Here is a 20,680-nt window from a genome sequence, read left to right on the forward strand (position 1 = left end):
CAGCGGGACCCCTCTACCGCAGTTGAATGCACTCAGGGACCGCGACCTGGTCTCAGTCTTGCATCAAGTCCATCCCCACCATCAGGGGCTCTGGTGAAAAGGCAGACTGGGGCTTAGACTGCGCGTCCTGGGGAATCTCGTTCTGTGGGTCACTAGAGATCCTGCCGGGCGGTGCATGACAGTACCTTGTGGCCATGACTGAGCCTGGAAGGGGAGCTCCCCCTTTGGATGACATATGCCAACACCTGGTGACCCTCACACAAGGGGTTAAAGCCCTACAGGAGGGTTATACATATCTAGAGGACCACATTCAGACTTTAGCCACACCGACATCCCCAACCAGGCATTCTGGGGAACCACCTTGGGGGACAGTGGTCTCAATACCCGCACCGGAACCCTGTGTCCCCACACCGGAACATTTTAACGGGAATCGAAGCAGATTTAGGACATTTCGCAACTCATGCCAACTGTACTTCGAACTTCAGCCGGTGACATTCTCATCAGAGTCCGTAAGGGTAGGGTTCATCATTTCCTTGCTACAGGATGGACCCCAGAGCTGGGCCCACCGCCTATTAGAGACCCGTCATCCACACTTAAAATCGGTAACGGTATTTTTCGAAACGATGGCACTATTGTATGATGACCCGCAGCAGACAGCGATGGCTGAGACAGCTTTTCACACCCTGAGGCAAGGTCACCGAGCAGTGGAAGACTATGCTTCCGAGTTCAAGCATTGGGGTAGTGACACCCAATGGAATGATGCGGCCCTGCGTCACCAATTCCGCATGGGTCTATCCGAGTCACTTAAGGACGAGCTAGCCCGAGTAGACATTCCCGATACTCTCGAGGGCTTGATAACCTTGGCTATCCAAATTGATCACAGGTTGTGGGAACGCAGGTGGGAAAGGTCCAACCTAGGTCTGAGACGAACCTGGATGCTACCTCATGCTCCGGTCCAGCCTGGTTCCTGTTTGGATAACCGGAACCAGGAGTCTACAGATGCACCTAAGCCTAGGCTGTCAGGAGGGACGCGGCCTTCACTAACACCTGCGGAACGCCAGAGATGTCAGGTAAACCATCTCTGCCTTTATTGTGGGGAAGCAGGCCATGTGGTACGTACCTGTCCAGCCAAGATGGGTAAGTGTACCTCTGTTTTTTCTGTGGTAGCGCCCAATGGTCCTAGCAGCACCAGCTACTTAGCTGTGCCTATCTCACTTCAGCTTCCTGGGAGAACTGTGTCAGCAACGGCAATTTTTGATTCCGAAGCATGTAGCTGCTTCATAGATTTAGACTTTGCAGCTCAGCAGCAGATTCCCCTACAGACGAAGGAAGTTGGGTTAAATATTTTCCTGGCCGATGGGTCCCGTATTAGGTCATGGCTCGTAGACCGTGAAACCCCACCTATCCGCACTACAGTGGCGACCCACCACCAGAAATTCCTTCGCCTGGATGCCATTGCATCCAGATTGTTCCCAATTATCCTGGGGCTCCCTTGGCTACGAGCCCATGATCCCCAGATCAATTGGAAGGCGGGGGCAATTCACTTCCAGTCACCCTACTGCCAGCAGTATTGTCTTCCTAAGACTACCCTGGCCCCGCGGCCTTGTGTATGGATGCAGATGCAGAACTGGCTCAAGTCATTCCCTCGGCTTACCATAGTGTCAGGGAATGGGAAGATTGGCTCAGCAATCGAATCCGCACATGCGTAGAATCCTGACAAAACGTACAGACAGGCGGGCACTAGGACCCAGGCGTGCCTGTCACCAATGACGGCGCCAGGCAAGCACTAGGACCCAGGAGCGCCTGTCAGGAGTCGGGTGGGATATTTAAACCCAGCTCTTGCAATGCTCAAGTGCCGTATGGTCTTTCCTGTGTTCCTGTGAGTTTACTTTGCTGCTGACCCTGCCTGATCCTGATCTGCTGACTTCTGCTGCTCTGACCCCTGGCTTGCCTGACCATTCTCCTGCCTGCTCCTGCACTTTTGATCTCCTATTACCAAACCCGGACCGTGACCCGTTTATTCTTCTGCCTGCCGTTTTGTACCGACCTGCTCCGCTGTTACCGACCCGGCCTGTCTGACCACGCTTACTCGACCTCGTCACATCAGACTCTCACCTGCTGCGTACCACCGACAGGTGCCTCTACCACAGCTGGTTGCACCCAGGGGTCGCGACTTGGTCTCGGCTTGCTCCAAGTCCATCCCTACCCTGAGGGGCTCTGGTGAACAAGCAGGTGAAAATAATGGAAAAAGCCAAAAAATGAGGACTGATGAGCTGCAATATATTACATTGTTATTCTTGCCTTTTGATACATTTTAAATCTGCCTGAACAGCAGTGGGACTGCATAATAAAACAAATTTCGGTAGTACTTCTGTAGTGTGTAGGCTTTTATTTTAGACATGGATAAAAGGTTATCTTGAACCCTGGTTCACACCAATGTGACTTGTCATGCAATTTGACAGTTCCAAACAACATGACAAGTCACACCCTACTTGTGCCTATGGAACCGTTCAGATTGGTGCGACTCTGACTTTGCGGTGCAGTACCAATTTTTATAAAAGGTTGCTGCTCTATTATTTGCCTATTTCATGCACGAATTGCATAGATATCTGTGCATGAAGTGACACAGGTGTCAGGCAAGCCGCACATGAAATCACCCTGACCAGCGGCTTTGAAATCGCACTACTTCAAGTGAAGTAGCACAATTTCAAAGCTTCATTCAGTGTGAACCTAGGCTGAAGCACATCTGTCTGTTATGTCATTGCTTTTAATGCAGTTGAATAAAGTCTCATTTTTATTGTCATGACTAATGATACCCTGAATGAATATTACTTGTTCCTTTCTTTGTCTGACTACATGTGTGCTGTATAAAGTGGAATAAAAGTCTAGAACTAATGAAGTTTAAAACTGCTCCCACTCCTCTTCTAGCTAGTATACTAACTACCCTGTAAAAGAAAGATAGTTATACTTACCAGGGGCAGACTGACAACTCACGGGGCCCCCGGGCAATAGGGAATTATGGGGCCCCTGTGTCCTTGCCCAAACTCAAAAAAGCCAATGAAAAAGGTACCAGGGGCATCTCATGGGGCCCCCTACTGACCCCGGGCCCTCGGGCAGTGCCCGAGTTTCCAAATGGTCAGTCCGCCCCTGATACCTATTCTCAGGGCACTCCGGTCCAGTTATGTTATCAGCAACTAGCACCAGCTTCAGGGCAGAAGAGAGAACACCAATAACGGATGCCCCATAGTAAGCCTATGGGTGATGGTGCATTCCAGCCATTGTTGAATGTTATTTGCAACTGTTTTCGTATACTTCTTAAAGTGTAATTGCTGCTTTCATTCTTCTTTAATTGTTAATTTATTGTGTGCTGTTACAACAAACATTCACCCTTCAGTCATGGTGTGTCAGACAGCGTGGTGCTACTCAGTGAGACGTTGACACTGGGAACAGGGGACTCGAGACACCACGGTTCCTTCCACATTCTCATGTTCTGTTTATTTTATGTTTTTTTTCTGTTAAAAGCTGGCTGGTGTGGATCTTGTTGAAAAAGCCATCTAGTCAAGCTAATAGGAATGTGCACATATTCCCTACAATATTTTCTAGTTTTTTTTCATTAAATAAATGTAATCTAATGTTGATTTTTGTTATTGAAAACTTTCTGGTGCAGTCCTGTTCAAAAAGCGGCCTAGTGAACGTGTTTAAAGAATATGCACATACTCACTACAAAATTTGGGGGGATTTTCCTGCTAAATAAATACACTCCAATGCTGATTTCTGAATTTAAAAACGGCTGTTGCAGGTCCTGTTAAAAATTAGGTCAAGTCAAAGTGTTTAAAGTCTGTGCACATTCTCACCACAATATTTAGGGGGCTTTTTTAGTGAAATAATACCAATCTAAAGTAGATTTTTTTTTAATTGAAGATTGGGGTGTGTAGTTCCTGTGAAAAAAAAATTGGCCTCTCTCAAACACCAGGAGGAACATTTTCAGACAAAAATGGTTTTATTGAATGGAATTCACATACAAAGACACCTTTTTAATGGTTGAGCTCACCTTACACCCAAGCTATCGTAGGTGCCCCACTCTCACCTTCAATTTTTCCTTCCTGTCACCCAAAGCAACATTAACCCCCCCCCCTTTATCCCTCTTTCTCAGGAATACCAGGTGCAAAAAAAATTGTAGAAGAGTTTTGTCTGGGATGTTGCCCAGTCTCTGTGGTATTTGGGGGGAAATACTGGTTTCAAGGAATTGAAGTATGAGACCAGTAAGGAGAAAGGGTAAAGGTGACTGTATTTTCACCATCACTGAGCTGATGTTCCCCATACTGCAAGGGCATTGTACCATGAAGGGCATGTAACATTCCTGCCCAAGCTTGTTGGACCACATGCTTGTAGTCATGTGGTACCTGCCACTCTGCTACTGTACAATCTATAATTTGTGGAGTGGGAAATGACTTCACAAGCTGGAATGGGGTCAGTTGTAAAGTCAGCAGGTTTGACAAGCTGACATTAAGACGCTGGGCAGGGGGGTGATTAGGGGACATTTTTTTCTTTAGCCGACACCTGCCTCATGAAGGATGTTGCTGGAGACTTACGGTGAAGTTGCCTTATTTAGCATGGCCTCGTGCTGATTGTCTTCTGCACTTAAAGTGCCATAAAATAAGTCTCTCAAACCCCTTGTCAGACTTCCCTCTCTATTAGTAAGAATTACGGTATCCCCTCAACTAACTGAATCCAAAATCCCCTATAACAAATGTGAACACTTTCACCCCAAAAGTGTGATAATCTGTGAGTAATGATATGCTAACCATAAAATATATATAAATCCTCAATCATATCACAAAAACAATATATCAAATCATGCAAAAGAAAAAATCCAGAATAAAAAATAAATAAAAATATATATATGTAAATATAAATAATGTCCTTTCAAAAATATAGTCACTCTGTGAAAAATTCTCAAACACAATCTTCGTGTTGAAACCTTCCAAATGGCTCCTGAGGCCAATAGAAAACCTCAAAAGAAAAGAAAAATCACATAGTGCATTATCCTTGACAATCCTTGAATAATAAACACTGAGTAAACAAATGTGGTTTATGAAAAATGGAAAAACACGCGTGATCACTGATAGTGATAAAGTGAATAAATGTGTCAAAACGTGATAGTGAATCAATCAGGTGAAAAATTATATCAATCCAACAGCAAGTTTTTTCTTTTCTTTTGAGGGTTTCTATTGGCCTCCGGAGCCATTTGGAAGGTTTCAACATGAAGATTATGTCTGAGAATTTTTCACAGAGTGACTGTATATTTTTGAAAGAACATTATTTATATTTATATATATATATTTTTTTTTTTATTCTGGACTTTTCCCTCTCTATTGCTTGAGGCAGCAGTTGGAGAAACTTGTAGAGGAGGGAGAAGGGTGGAAAATGAGGCACTAGAAGGAGGAGGAGTGTGAGCATGGCTGGGCTAAGGGGTTGGCAGAAGAGGTGGGGAGCCCTGGGCCCTTTAGCAGGAAGGAAGTGCAAAAATTAACCTGCAACCTATGCCAATGAACTAGTTCACAGCTAATGGGGGCACACTTTGTCCTTTTTACCTTGGATAGCGAAGCAGATGCTTACCGGGGCAATTTTGTAATGCTTCACATACATGAAAGATCTTCATTTATTTGCTTCAAAATTACTTAAAACAACAAGCATTATATATTTTCTGAAAGCAGAGGCCCTAGAGAATAAAATGATGAGTCTCACAATTTTCTTATGTCACACAATATTTGTGCAACAGTTTATTAATCACTGTTCCTAAAATTTTCCATAGTCGATGCTTTAAAAGCTTTAACAGCTTATCAATTTAGAGCTAAACATGGCACTAGAATTGCTCTCACTCCCATGTTCACAGCAATACCTCACATGTGTGGTGTAAACAACATTTAGATATACATGCCAGACCAACATACAGTACATGTTTGTATTTGCATGTGAGCACAGGGGGAATTAGTGCGTTCAATTTTTTTTTTAATATGTTTATTTGTTGTATTTCATTTTTTTACACTTTATTTTCAAGGGGGTCAAGAAGCCCCTTGTGATAGCTTTGGGCAGCGACAGCTATTCTTTATAAAGAGATCAGGGGATTATTAGACCCATAATCTCTCCCCTGCCCTCCAAGGCACCTGATCAAACACCAGTTGTATTTGACCAGCTGCTTCTTTGGCTGAAATGGCCAGGAAAAAACAGCTCTGAAACCTTGTCACTTCCAGTTTCATTCATCACAGAGGAAACTGTGGAATGAATGTTCCTCCATATCCTTTTAGGGCAGTTGACCCAACAACTTACCATGGTCTTGAGCTCCCCAGTGAAATGGGAGAGCCCAGGAACAGCACTGGGCAGTGGTGGCACAGTCTTTAAAAGACTATTGGAGTCCAGCTGAGAATCACTACTTCAGTAAAACAGCTACCTGTGATTATCCTCATAAACAGTATCCCTCTCTGTGAAGTCCAAGGTAGCTCTGGAAAAACAGGGATTCAAAGACAAAGCACAACTCAGCCGAAACTGCAGTACTTTGGCAGCACTTGGGAAGGTACTCCACAAAGCAACTGGGTTTTCCAGAGAAGCTGCATGATATGAGGCTCTGGCCTGGTTGCCTGTACAGCAGTTCTGAACGTAGAATTCTTCTTGCTTGGATGTAGATCACTTGCCCAGCTACCTCTGCCTCATAAGGTGTGGCCTCTCTAAACTGCTGAGGGAGGGAGGTGTATGAAGTTATCTTTCCTGGGTGTGCCCAGGAACCAAGAGAATTGTAGGAAACATTAAATTGGACTGTTCCTGAATCTCAGCGTTTTAAGTAAATGGGCACTCCACTGCATCTTTTGTTAAAATTCCCATTCTGGGGATCAATGGTACTTTAAAGGCTTGAACAAAGCTTGCTGAAGGCTATGCAAATGCTTTGTATAGCTTTCTGCACATACTTCTGTTATACATGCTGAAGCCTTTCTAAACAAAGCCATACTTTCATATTTCAGCTGCCAGGAGCATTCTGATCATCTGAGCTGCCTGAAGCAACACTTGTATAACTTTTACTCCTGATGTCTTCCAGGAACAAGTGGCGGGAGGAGAACCTTGCCTAATGAATCTCTTTGGAAGTTGCTCACTGATGTACTGTATAGTCACTGATTTTATGGTAAAGTCCAGTAGGAATTGCTCGCACATTTTAAATCAGGTCAATGAGTATAACATTGATATGAATGCTGGAATTTTAAATTATAACAGGAATATTAAGTTTTTCTGTTTATTTCCAACACAAAATGATGTTTGTACAAAAAACTAAGCATTACTGATAGAAATTCTAACCAGGTGCAGATACTAGGAGCATGGCATGAGAATCACATGCTGCAGATAAATCAGTTATGTGCAGTGTGTCCACATGGCAAAATGCCTGTATATGACATTGGTATGGCATTACATTATGCATCAAAAAGATATCTGGGCCCGTTGAAGTCTGGTTCCCTTAACACACATATATTAGGACTCTTGAGAAGCTCACAGTACCATTCCTGGCTATATGGAATTTGAATGCTTGCTAACAAACGAAATGAAGCTAGGTAAATCATAACATTTTTAAGAATAAGATGGCATTTTAACTTAAAGCGAGCTTGTGCTTTGTCCTGCTGTCTTTCTTTCTTTTTTCATGGCTGAATGTTGTAGTGGGGGAGCAAAGCATGTACAGCTGGGGAAGGAGCATTAACCTGAACCCGTTGCTCTACCTTGCATAGGCAAAGAAATGTGAGGATTTTGGGTTTAGATACAATTTAAACCAAACATGTTATATACTACAGCTTACCATTATTAACAAACATGCACGCTGCTCAAAGGTGAGCCGGCACAGACGGCAAGATCTCTGTATCTGGGGTGCTCGCCCAGTCGCAGCTGTGATGTATAAAAAAAAAAGAAGGTCGGATAGCTTCACTCACAATGAAAGATCCAAAAAAAACGTTATTTGTTCAAACCATGGAAAGCACACAGATGTACAAACAGGGGAGGGTGAATGCTAACGCGTTTCACACAAAAACTGTGCTTTGTCAAAACAATATTTGACTATTATAATTCCATATTTCCAGGAATGGTCATGACCAAATGAACTTACTGTGAGCTTCGTAAGTCATGATGATTTCCTGGCAAATATATTTTCAAAAAACTTGGAGACATGATTCCTTACAAAGGTTTTTTGTTGATTTTGTTCCCATTGAGAAGATTTTGCTAAGTGTCCTTCTTCCCTTTCATGAGAATAGTACATCATTAAGGATAAATTTTCTTACAAAGGTACAAACTGTATTAAACATAAGTACTGCTGACATGAAAGGATTCCCATCTCTTCTAGTCCCAGTGACACTCAGAGGGGAAGATTTACTAAAGGTAGAGCACTCGGAACCTAGTGCAGCTGTGCATGGTAGCCAATTAGCTTCTAACTTCAGCTTGTTCAGTTAAGCTTTGGCAATAGATCCTGGAAGCCGATTGGTTTCTGCACCAGAGTTTGCATTAGTAACTAACCCCCAGTGTGTTATGGTGTGGTCAGGGGAGGACTGATCATTTGGAAACTCGGGCGATGCTCGAAGGCCCGGGGCCAGTAGGAGGCCCCTTGAGATGCCCCTGGTACCTTTTTGATAGGCTTTTTTGAGTTTGGGCAAGGACACAGGGGCCCCATGATCCCCTATTGCCCGGGGGCACTATGAGTTGTCAGTACGCCCCTGGGTGTGGTAGGGTATCATCAGGATGGGGAATAAAGGGAAATCTTCTCAATAGGTACACAATACAAATGTAAAAAGTTCTGAGTATCTGAGATCTTTATTTATTTTAGATTTTTAAGCCAGACACAGACTTGGAGGGGGTAAAACCAATACTGTAAGTCAATTAGGCTTTATTCTATGGCAGAGAGTCACCACTCTTAAACTGTGCACTTGCTAATAGATGGGGAGAGCAAAGGTATGACACATTAATATGCTACTGTTCCTTCTGTTCAGTTAGCAGTTTGGCAATGAGCAAGGCAGCAGGTCTATGGAAGTAATTTCTTTTAAGGAGGATATCAGCAGCACAGTTTTGGGGACAGTTTTAAATGAGAAATGTGCACATTTTCAGGTATAATAGTAAGTTGCGCGTTATACATAGGACATACAAAAAATAAGTTTTTTGACTGGAACTTGGCTTTAAGATATATTCAGATTATTTACTGTATATACAGAGCCATCATCTCTTGGGGTGCTGCACCTTCCACAAAGTATTAGTATGGGTTATACAAATACATAAAATGCTTTCAATGACAAGCACTCGTAAAAGCAATAACAAGATACAAGAGACGTTCAAGTCAAAATGGGACTTTCCAGTTTATATAATAAAAGAACAAATTTCAAGGAGTGGAAACTGCATTTATTTTTCAACATACTCCCCTGCTATATTTATACACTTATCCCAGCATTTGATTAATGCCTGCAAAGCGTCTGCATAGAAAGATTTGTCAGGATGCCTGAACTGTCCTAGGACAGCCTGCTTCACTTTGTCATCAGTGCTGAAATGCTGACCACAGAAAGATTTGCCTCTTGTGCAACTTAACGACGGATTATGCATGGATTATTCAGGATCAGGTGTTCCACACGCTGAATGTTTACAGGAATCACCGCTGTGGGCTGGGAACCACCATGACTGGGATCATCACTGATGGACCTAAGGCCATTATTGAAATGTTTACACCATTCAAATGTCTTACTGCGACTGAGCATCTCACCATCGTACTGTGCTTAAACTCTTCTGTAGATACCCACAGGTTTTCCACCTTTGTTCACAAGAAACTTCATCACAACATGCTGTTCCATGCATTCCCTAACACGGTTGTCTGCCATATTGATTAACAGTCTCTGGCTTGGCCATTGTGTGCCGCCTATCAGTAATAGGACACACTTGCCACTTCCTACGTTTAGTACTGCCACACTAGCATCCCTTTTTATACCTGTAAAAGTCCCAGTTTGATTTGAACACCCCTCATACAATGCAAGGACTCTGCTCATAACAGCTTACCATTTAGAAGGATAAGGGTTGGAAAAGAGGTAAGGGTATATAAAAACAAGAGAGGTAAGGGCATTACACTTGGACCCCATGTACATGAGCAGCTCCTAAACTTGAGTTTAGGAGCTTTGGGCATTTTTTTTGCCAAAGCTCCTAAACTCAAATCCATAAAAGCCTATGTGTCCATGTACAGCAGAGTTCAGTAACTGTCGTGTTTAGGTGAGGTTAAACCTCCGTCTCCTGAACACGGAAGAATCGCATTCAGGATAGGAACGTTTGGACCACCAACCGCAGAAAAACACCATACTTGGCAAAACCGCTGCAAAATCACGGGCAAAAGCATGCTGCGTGGCCAGCGGTCAGGGCAGGCTTGTGTACATGGAGCCTTAGGAGATTATTGTTAGAGCATTAATCAGGGCTTTATGGTGAGGTTAGCAGGAAGCAGGTAATTATTATAGTATTTTTTCAAGTGATTCTGCTCAGATGTGGGAAATCAGTACTTTGAGGGATCTGTTGTACTTTACAACTTTTTCTTATATAAAAATACATCTTGTTTTGGGTTGAGTTTTTCCTTTTCTTTTCCAGTCAACAGTACTAGGTCTTTACTGATGGCAGGTACAAAATAGAGCCCTTGTGAATGGAAATGTCCCTTCAATAGTTAAAGTGTTACTAAACTCACAACAGTAAAATCAGTCTGTATATGCAGTAAAGCATGCTTGTTATACTCACTGTGGAACCTAAGGGGTTAATCTTTTGCACTGTGTAAAAATGCTGTTTGATCCTGACTTCTCTGACCCTCCCCTTCTTCCAGTGTCCCCCTCTTATGTCCTGATAAGACATATCATGTGGGGTCACTCTGCACATGCTCAGTTTGGTGTGTATTGCTAAGAGTGTTTTTTTTTTTTTTTTTTTTTTTCTTGGGAGAGTGCATGAGATCAGCACAGAGCCAATCAGCACTGTCCAGACATAGGTCAGGGGTTCGGCATCCTCCTAGAGCAAAATGAAAACTCCTACAAGCTTTTAACAAGTGCTCGGCTGGACACTGATAGAAATCACAAGACTGCTCTAACTGCTGATGAGAAAAGGTATTTAGCAGTTTCTATTTGCTAAAATAATTGCATTTCCATGTTCTGTGTACTGTGGGAGACCAGTGAATGCAGGGTCCTGGATTTAGTAACACTTTAAAGCCATGTTTCCTAACTGTACCAAAACAAAATATACTCTCATTGCCTAAAGAACAGAAAAAAAGAATGTATAATTTATTCTGCAATGTCAATTCAATTCAGATCATTTCTTGTTTTTAATTATAAAAAGCAAAAAAAGCATAGTGAAACTTTAGAAGTCGATGTGCACATCAAAAGTTCAAAATGCAGTAGGACGGATCATCATGGTGACAGACGTCAGTCCATGGCTGGGGCCTTTCCAATAATGCCACTTGATTCCATTGTACTTAGCAGTTCCAGATCCACTTGGATAATAAATACCATTGAGGTTTGAAGGCCCACAAGCATCAAACCACCAACCTAGGAATAGAGACATTTTTATTCAAAAAATATATGACAGAACCTCTCATTTTTAAGCTGTTTTATCCATCAAAAGAAAAGAGAAATACCTGGTACTTCTCAGAATGTAAAACACTTGACTAACTTCCTTTCACATGGCAGTGCTAGCTGCTTGATATTTGGCTGCTTGGGCTATTCTTGTTCTGAGTTACACTGTGCTTGGGCTATTCTAGTTCCGAGTTACACTGTGCTTGGGCTATTCTAGTTCTGAGTTACACTGTGCTTGGGCTGTTCTAGTACTGAGTTACAATGTGCTTGGGCTATTCTAGTACTGAGTTACACTGTGCTTGGGCTGTTCTAGTACTGAGTTACAATGTGCTTGGGCTATTCTAGTACTGAGTTACACTGTGCTTGGGCTGTTCTAGTACTGAGTTACACTGTGCTTGGGCTATTCTAGTACTGAGTTACACTGTGCTTGGGCTATTCTAGTACTGAGTTACAATATGCTTGGGCTATTCTAGTACTGAGTTACACTGTGCTTGGGCTATTCTAGTTCTGAGTTACACTGTGCTTGGGCTGTTCTAGTTCTGAGTTACACTGTGCTTCGGCTATTCTAGTTCTGAGTTACACTGTGCTTGGGCTGTTCTAGTACTGAGTTACACTGTGCTTGGGCTATTCTAGTACTGAGTTACACTGTGCTTGGGCTATTCTAGTACTGAGTTACAATATGCTTGGGCTATTCTAGTACTGAGTTACACTGTGCTTGGGCTATTCTAGTACTGAGTTACAATATGCTTGGGCTATTCTAGTACTAAGTTACACTGTGCTTGTGCTTTTCTAGTTCTGAGTTACACTGTGCTTGGGCTATTCTAGTTCTGAGTTACACTGTGTTTGGGTTATTCTAGTTCTGATTTACACTGTGTTTGGGCTATTCTAGTTCTGAGTTACACTGCGCTTGGGTTATTCTAGTTCTGAGTTGCACTGTTCTTGGAAATGCTTTCACTTTTTACTGTTGTAATAGTGTACTGGATTATTACAGCTTGCATGTTCTAGGTCCACATATCTAGAATAGATCTGCTAGCAAAGGTGGACCACAATTTGCCTCGACTTGACTTTTCTAGATGTTAACAACAGGCATACCAAGGCAGAGTGGTATAAATGTCTTTTTCAACCTCTCCATCTTTTGCCTTGGCATGCCTCTTGTGCCTGTGATTTCTGATCTGTTCATTCTGATACTAAAGCTAGCCAGGCAAATGAAGTATCAGAGTGGTACCAGAAGACAATTGACCAAAGGGAGAGGGAGTTTAAATCTGGCCCTGCAGATCATGTTCAACTGTTGCATGTTTGTCAATTTTGGACTTAAAAGATTTCAAGGCAAGCATGGTGTTGTTATTCTCATGAGATAGACCTGTTCCTAAGTCCAAAATTGAGAAACGTTTACATGCTCATACAATTATACATGCATCACCATAAAAATATTGATTTACCTCCTGTTGCAATCTGTGCACATTTGCAGCTGCATCTGTCGTTATCTGCATCCTTGGTGCTGAAGTCAGTTCCTGTGGGACTAAAACTGCTGGTCCTTCCTGCTGTTCCACTATATCCTCTTAAATTCAACCTGCAAGAAGAAATAGGCATACACAGTAAGCTCCTCCAGACCTCCCTTAATATACCACCAGCAGCACTACAATGTAGAATTCAGTCCATCATCTGAGGGAAGAGGCAAACATATGCTCAGGCATTGCATATCTACTAAAGCGGAGTGTATAGACTTCAGACTCCCATGATTAACAAAGTTTACTATTTGAGCAGTAGTGTATGTATTAGAGTGCCGAAAAACTCAAAGTTAGCATATATAATACACTTATACATGTATAGTGTGAGATTTAGCTACAAATGAAGACCTCAGTCTACTTAGAAATGTGTGGTTTAGGGCCCCTGACCAGTTATTCATCGACAGAAGTACCTTTACACAACGTTTGCATACAGGATCCTTCCATACATATGCTGTTCCTGCAGCAATTTGTCTTCTAAGGCCTCGTGCACATAGGGTATACAGTATTTGCAGCCACTTTTAGGGGCATCAGGCTTTTTTTTTTTTTTTTACAGCTTCCAAATACCCTTCCATTTTATACTACGTGTCCATGCACACATAGACTTTTAAAAGGCAGGGGCTTTTAGGAGCTCTAGATAAAACCCAGGGCCAACATGTTCTGAAGAGGTAATTTTCAGCTGTAAAAACGCTTGATTCGCCAAAGAGCATTTAGCTGCGTCAAGCGTTTTTGGGCGTTAATAATGTGATTGGTCACTGTAACATCAGCCAAACCAGGAAATTCCTGCCTGTACATTACCCACGTGTTCTTTGCTCAGCCTTGTGGTTGTGGAGAGGAACGATGGTTGCAGACATGGACGTAGCATCAGGGTTTGCAGGGGTCAAAAAGTGCGACACTGCCCATGCTCTAGGGGACCCGTGTGGCTTCCGTGTCATTATAGCCTACTCCCCACACAAAATCCTAGAGTCCAGATCAGATCCTGCAGTGTCATTGCATCGTGTCCGTGTCCCGCAGCCAAGTGGTGAAATTCTTGCTCCAGTACCCAGCTTCCACCTTGCCTTCGAAAACACGCCCATTGGCTGGGGAGAAGTTTTGATCTTTTGGTGCTATTGCCCGAACAGAGCAGAGGAGTGAGGATGGGATGAGAGCAGCCTGGGATGGGGGAGGAAGTGTTAACACTGACAACCGGGCGGAAAAGGGCTCAGGAACGAGCACAGCAGCAGCTGCTGGAGTTGGGGGTAGCGGTCCCAACTGCTGGAGCCAGCACAGGAGCGGGAACCCTCTCTTCCTTCTTTGCTACCTGACAAATCACTCTGCAGCCAAGATGGGCACTGCCATGTATCTTATGCTATCGGGACTGGGATGGAGGAGAGAGGAGGAGAGACCACAGCCCCTGCTTCCCCAGCGGCAAAGCAAGGTACTGTATGTTTAGTAGCACACAGTGCAAACACTGCACAGCCCAATGTCATTGCCTCTACCACTCCCTCTGCACCAGAACTTTGTGGTCCTTTTGTTTAATAGTCCCTATATTCCTCTTGCCATTTTAAAATTGACTTGGAACATTGTAAATGTATTAAAAATACAATAAAACATTATACAAAAAATATAGGCTCAGCTGCCCAAAATAAACATGAAGCACACAGAAAGCAGTGGGCCGACTGGGAGAGATCTACCTTGACCAGCCCTGCATTCCTCTCACCCTATGCAAGGTGGGTGTGGAGTGCTCCGGGGTCATATGGTATTACAAGAGGTGCGGGCAGGTTGTTGCAAGGGATATAGTGTATATGTTTGTGCAGATGGGACCCCTGATATTTCACCAAAACTCCTAAAAAATAATTGTAATAAAAATAAATAAATAATAAAAAAACTACTGACATTGTCCTCTGCCCTATTGACAGTGCAATAGTGACACCTGCTCTACTGTCTACTTACACTGTCCACTTTTACGGTAGGCCAAGTTTTTTTTTTCACAGTGTTTTATTATTTTTTTCTAAATTTTCCTTACTATTTAGTTAGGCCTTGCTAGTTAGTTTCTTAGAAAAAAAAAAAAAAAAGTGCAGAACCCCAATGATCTTTGATCTCTTTCATGTTGTTCATGTAGATTTTCACCTCTCAGGGGTTGGCTACCCGAGTTTTACATTGTGTCACAGGGAAAAGCTCTTGCCCCATCACCCTGCGTCGGTAATCCAGTAAACTCGGAGGGCCTGTTTCAGGCCCTCTGAGTTTCTGGTCTCACCTACACAGGATGATGGGGGCAAGCCCTTTACCCCAGCAACACAATCTATTCTCAGCCCCCCCACCCAGCCCAATACAGCCCTTTCCTCTGCGCCCTGCTCAACTGTGCATGTGACAACAAAGTGGGGGCTCTCTGATTTCTGAACTGCTCGGTGAAATGAATGAGATAATATGTGAATCTGGAAGTAGGAAGGGCCCAATTTGGGCCCTCTGAGTCCAAGCCATTGGGAGTATCTTGGCGTGCAGTGGAAGTGGTGGGTGGTAGCGAAGGGCCCCAGGTCAACTTTTGCATCAGGGCCCAAAAGCTTCAAACTATGCCTTTGGCTGCAGATGTGTCCAAGACAGAACTAATCATTGCTATAGAGGCCCATGCAGAGTTGTGGGATGTTTCTAATCCCCTCTATAATGACTGGTTAGGGAAAGTGAAACTATGGACGGACATTACCTCAGCTTTGATGTCAAACTGGGAGCGATTGAGCACTTTTCAGAAAAAGGAAAGAAATCCATTATAAAGAATGCATGATATTTTTGTTGTAATGGTACTGCAGATTGCAGATTAACCTTCCTTTACACAGTTGTGGGTTTTTTAAGCCCAGATACCGACCAAATGTTGGAAATCCCTGCGGGATTGGGTAAACAGGGATCTCATGGAGGAGGAGAAGGCCATGAGCAGTGGGGCTCCAGCTCTGCACAAGAAGCAGCATGTTACCTCAACAACTTGTTATTCCTCTGTCAATCAATGATTTCAAACACAAGAGAGTACGTTTTTGTTTTTCTTTGTTAATTTTTATTTTTGTAATCGATTTTTTTTTGCTAATGTTAATGCAGTCATTTTTGGTGCTTTCCTTTTCAGAAATAATTTTTATTACGTTACCTGCAGCCTTTTGGTAAAATTGTTTATTTTTTTGGGAGAAAATAGAATTTTTTTTAGATCATTTCTCCTTTTTGTACTATTTTTTTTTTTTACATATATTGTTATCCTTTTTTCAGAACAGACATACAGGATATAAGTGAGACGGAAAAGGCAGTGGATCCAGATGTGCTTTCAGGAGACTCTTTCACAAGTGCTTCGGACAGCAATATTTCCCCCCCATCCAACAGCCGAGACCACTGGTTACTCACTGTGTCAGGTATCTGTCTATTTATCTAAATATTTTCCATGGATTTGTGTAATCATTTTCCAATTTTTTTCAGGTTTCTGTGGAACCAGATCCTGATACACCATCATCCGTCCAAGAACATGTTGTTGGCCTGCTTCTTTGACATTGGCAGTAACCTGGAGAAGCAGTGCATGGATAATCTCTATGCAGTAGCAATGCAGTTTAGAGTTGCCAAAATAAGTGGTGGGCCACCACCTAGCTATCATGCACTGCTTTACAGGGTCCCTCTCTTCCGAGCCTGCAGCGGTGCTATTACCTTGCCATCATCCCACACCTCATTGACTGTCTTCACTGACCCAGTCCTCCTTTCATCATCCCCACTCCCCAAGGAATTAACCTCCGCCTTCTCAATTACCACCTCCTTCCTACTTCTGTACTGATCCCTTATCCTCCTCGTTCCATGCCCCCAATTCCAACCCGTATTTGTTCCCACATGAATGCCCCTACACACCAATTTCTATACCTAACCTTCTCTCCCTGTCCCCAATTTCCATGTGGAATCCAAGGGAATAATTCTTCAACCAAGACCATCTACCACCAGCTCTAATATCTTATAACCTTTTCTTCAGTAATTGCTATTATAAATAAGGTGATTGGAAAATGATATATCTTGTTGTGTTTTCACTTATTTCTTTAATTTTTTTTTAAAGTTGCTCTGATGCACGTCATACTAGTCCATTTTTACTTCAGTGAAAAAGATACGTTTTCCTCTGTGTGGAGTAAACATTTGCAGATCCAAAAGGGGATTTTATACACTTACCTCACGCAGAAGAAAAGGACACGTTTTTCTCTGTGTGGGGTAAATGTATGCAGACCCAAAATGGGACTGTATACGCTTGTCTCACGTAGACAAAAAAGGACAGTTTCCTCTCTGTGGGGTAAACATATGCAGATGCCAAAGTGGACTGTACGCGCTTACCTCACGCAGAAGAAAAGGACACGTTTTCCTCTTTGTGGGGTAAATGTATGCAGACCCAAAAGGGGACTGTATACACTTGCCCCCGTGCGGACGAAAAGGACATGTTTTCTTTTGCATGGGGTAAACGTATGCAGGCCCAAATGGGGACTGTATACGCTTCCCACACAGAAGAAAAGGACACGTTTTCCTCTGGGTGGGGTAAATGTATGAAGATCCAAAAGGGACGGCCTCACTCAGAATACATAAAGGTCCCACCTCAACCCAAAAAAAAAAAAAAAGGAGTACAGGGAGACAACAGAACAAACTGAAAATGAAAATTATTTTATTTTGTTGCCAGAATTTTTTTTTTCAGAAAAGTAAGCCGCAAAATTTTTTTAATGTAATGGATGACTAAGCGTATTCAAGCGATACTAAAAGGTTCATATTTTTTTTTGTGTAAAATAAAAAACATGTTATACTTACCTGCTGTGCGCAGTGGTTTTGCACAGAGCAGCTTGGATCCTCTTCTTCTCAGGTCCCCCGCAGGCTCTCTCCTGGCCCCTCCTTTCTGTTGTGTGCCCCCATAGCAAGCAGCTTTCTATGGAGGCACCAGCTGCTCCTTGTGTCAAATCACACATGGAGCCTTGGCTTGGCCCCACTCCCTCTCTCCTCATTAGCTGACTGGCTGTTATTGACAGCAGCGGGACCCAATGGCTCCTGCTTCCTGTCTCAGCCAATGAGGCAGAGACCCAGGACAGCCGAGGCTGTTGTGCACATCAATGGATTGCGATGGGGCTCAGGTAAGTATTGAAGGAGCTGGGGGCACTGCTGTACACAGAAGCTTTTTACCTTCATCCATAGAATGCACGAAAGTAAAAAACCTTGAGCCTTTACAACTGCTTTAATCCTGCCAGGACACTTCTCCATCAGGTGAAACAAAAAAAATCTGTGAACTGATTTTGAATTGTCATCACACGTGCAGTTGGCCAACAAACTGGACACGCTATTTAGGATTTCATGTCTCTGGTTAACTGGTGGCTCTCTCTTTGGAGGAAGTTGTGGAGGACACAGCATGCAAGTACCACCTTTCTTGAATTCTTCACATCAAGCTGCATATATGACAAGAGAACCCGCCACTTAGCTGTGCAAATGCACACTCAACCACTCGACGTGTGAAGCTCAGATGATAGTTAAAGACATTTTTCTTGTGACCATAACCGCTGTATAGCCGCATTAAATTTTCAGCCAGCATGAAGGCCTCATCAGTCACAATGATCATCGGAAGACTTGGTCTTCAGTACCTGGTAGTAGCCTATTTGAGGGAATGTTGAGGCATCCCTCATGTAGATGACGTCCCATGGTGGACTGACAAAAGATGTAAGCATCACCCTGTCTTCCTTAGGTTCCAACATCCACACATATAAAGTAGAGGTTTGCATCAGCCAGTACCAGGAGGACCACAGAGAAATACTTTTTGTAGTTGAAGCAGAGTGATCCAGACTAAGGAGGTTGTTTAATCCTAACATGCTTGCCGTCCAGGGCACCAATGCAATTGGGAAATTGTGTTTTCTCCCAAAACTTATCTGTAATGGCTTCCCACATCTCTCCATTTGGTGACAACATCACTGCTTCATGTAACTCTTCCCAGAGCGCCAAATAGATTTCCCTGGTTATCCACCGTGGACACGCCCATTAGGAAATACCAAAAAAGACTAAAAACATACAATATATAATATAGCAAAAAAAAATTTGAAAAGTAAATAAACTTGGAAAATATTTTAAATAATTTAGTTATCTGTACATTTTCATGATAAATTATAAACACAACATACCTGATTGTCACAAAGAGCCTTTCCTCTGGTGACACGCTTGATCTCATGAGAGTGTCTGATCTTGTCAGCCTAGGTCTGAGCCTCTCCAGAAGATCATGCGTGTAAAGTTGAAGTGAATAAAATTTTTCTGGATAATTCAGAAGTTGGAATACATATTAGCAAAGTACGTTGAAGAGAGATTCTGGGATATAATGGGATGTATCTAGAACCGACAAAGGCTGCTTCTCTCTTCCTCCAGGTGTCTCCGTCTTCTCAGCCTCCATAACACAAGCAGCAAGATGGCCACATCAATCTTCCATGTGACAGGATCCATAGCAATCAGAAGCTATATGATGTAATCAGATGCTCTCTGTCCTCTCTCTCCAACCATAATGGCAATGAAAAAGGAAGTTTATTCTATTTATTTATGTATTGTGGGAAAATAGGAGTGAAAAAGTCAAGGGGAGTATTTTTTGTCAAAAAACGCACGTTAAAACGCGCCTAAATGCATCTAAACACAGTTAAACGCGTGTGCAAAACGAGGCCAAAATTTTTTATGCTGCCATTTCCTGGTGGAAGGACTAGCGTTGCAGCTTGTACTTTTTGACACCCTGTGTGCATGAGGCTTGAAGAGGGAACACTGACTTCACACTTGAGAACCCGTGCTTAATCAGACATGTTCGCAACCCACCGGCAAAACATGCTGCTCTTTTGCAGACACATGGGCCTGCCATTAAGAATGAACCCCCACGCATCAAAAACATGGCTTGTTTTTGGATGTGTTAAACTGCATTGTGCCCCAGCACCGGGCACCCATGTTTTTAAAAATGGGCCAGGGACTTTTTCTTAATTCTCCCCACAGGTGCAGCAGCCAATTCAAATGTACTCAAACAAATTGTTTTGTTCAAGTTTGGGAGAGATTGATGAAGAATTAAAATATGTCAGGTTTTTTTTGCTTTCTTTGTCCTCCCTGGAAGATCCTCCCTCACTACCCGTCCTTGTAGCCATTTTCACTGGGACAGAACCTTAAAGGCTAACTCCCTGTTTACTTTTACTTTAAATAATTTGATTGGGCCAAGCCTAGTATCAACTACATACATTATACCGCGCTGTTTCGGCAGGGGTATGGGGACTTTCTGTCTGCCTCCGAAACAAAATTAAGTTGGGCTGAGGGCTGCTCAGCTATTCAGAGGAAGCCTTGTATTTTATCAGTGAATACAAAGCTTCCTCTGATTGGCTAAGGTGGAAAGGAGAATGATATCATGATCTCTACATCTGTAAATCAAAGGAAGACCTCTACTCAATTAAAAAATACAAGGCTTCCTGTGAAAGATTGAACAGTGCTTAGCCCAACTTGATTTTGTATTGGCAACAAGGGAAATCCCCATATCACTGCTGAAACACAGCACTGTATACAGTGTGTAGCTGATACTACAAAGAGTTTTTACAGTGCTGACAGCTTAGTAAAGGACAA

The 20,680-nt window shown here is 42.9% G+C and overlaps 1 protein-coding gene across 1 annotated transcript in view; it reads right to left on the bottom strand.

The window, feature by feature from the left end:
* Window positions 1-11,283: 11,283 nt before the first annotated feature.
* Window positions 11,284-20,680, bottom strand: part of LOC149452206 (angiopoietin-2-like) — a 109,108-nt gene continuing 99,711 nt past the window's right edge. The window contains exons 8-9 of the mRNA XM_089689647.1: window positions 13,037-13,167; window positions 11,284-11,570 (exon numbers count right to left, since the gene is read on the bottom strand). Coding sequence (XP_089545773.1) covers window positions 11,410-11,570; window positions 13,037-13,167 — 292 coding nt within the window. The 3' untranslated portion in view covers window positions 11,284-11,409. The remainder of the gene's footprint in view (window positions 11,571-13,036; window positions 13,168-20,680) is intronic.

This window comes from Staurois parvus, unplaced genomic scaffold (genome assembly GCF_062004578.1).
Source record: "Staurois parvus isolate SC_StPar_1 unplaced genomic scaffold, SC_StPar_1.0 ptg000488l, whole genome shotgun sequence".
NCBI classification, from domain to species: domain Eukaryota; kingdom Metazoa; phylum Chordata; class Amphibia; order Anura; family Ranidae; genus Staurois; species Staurois parvus.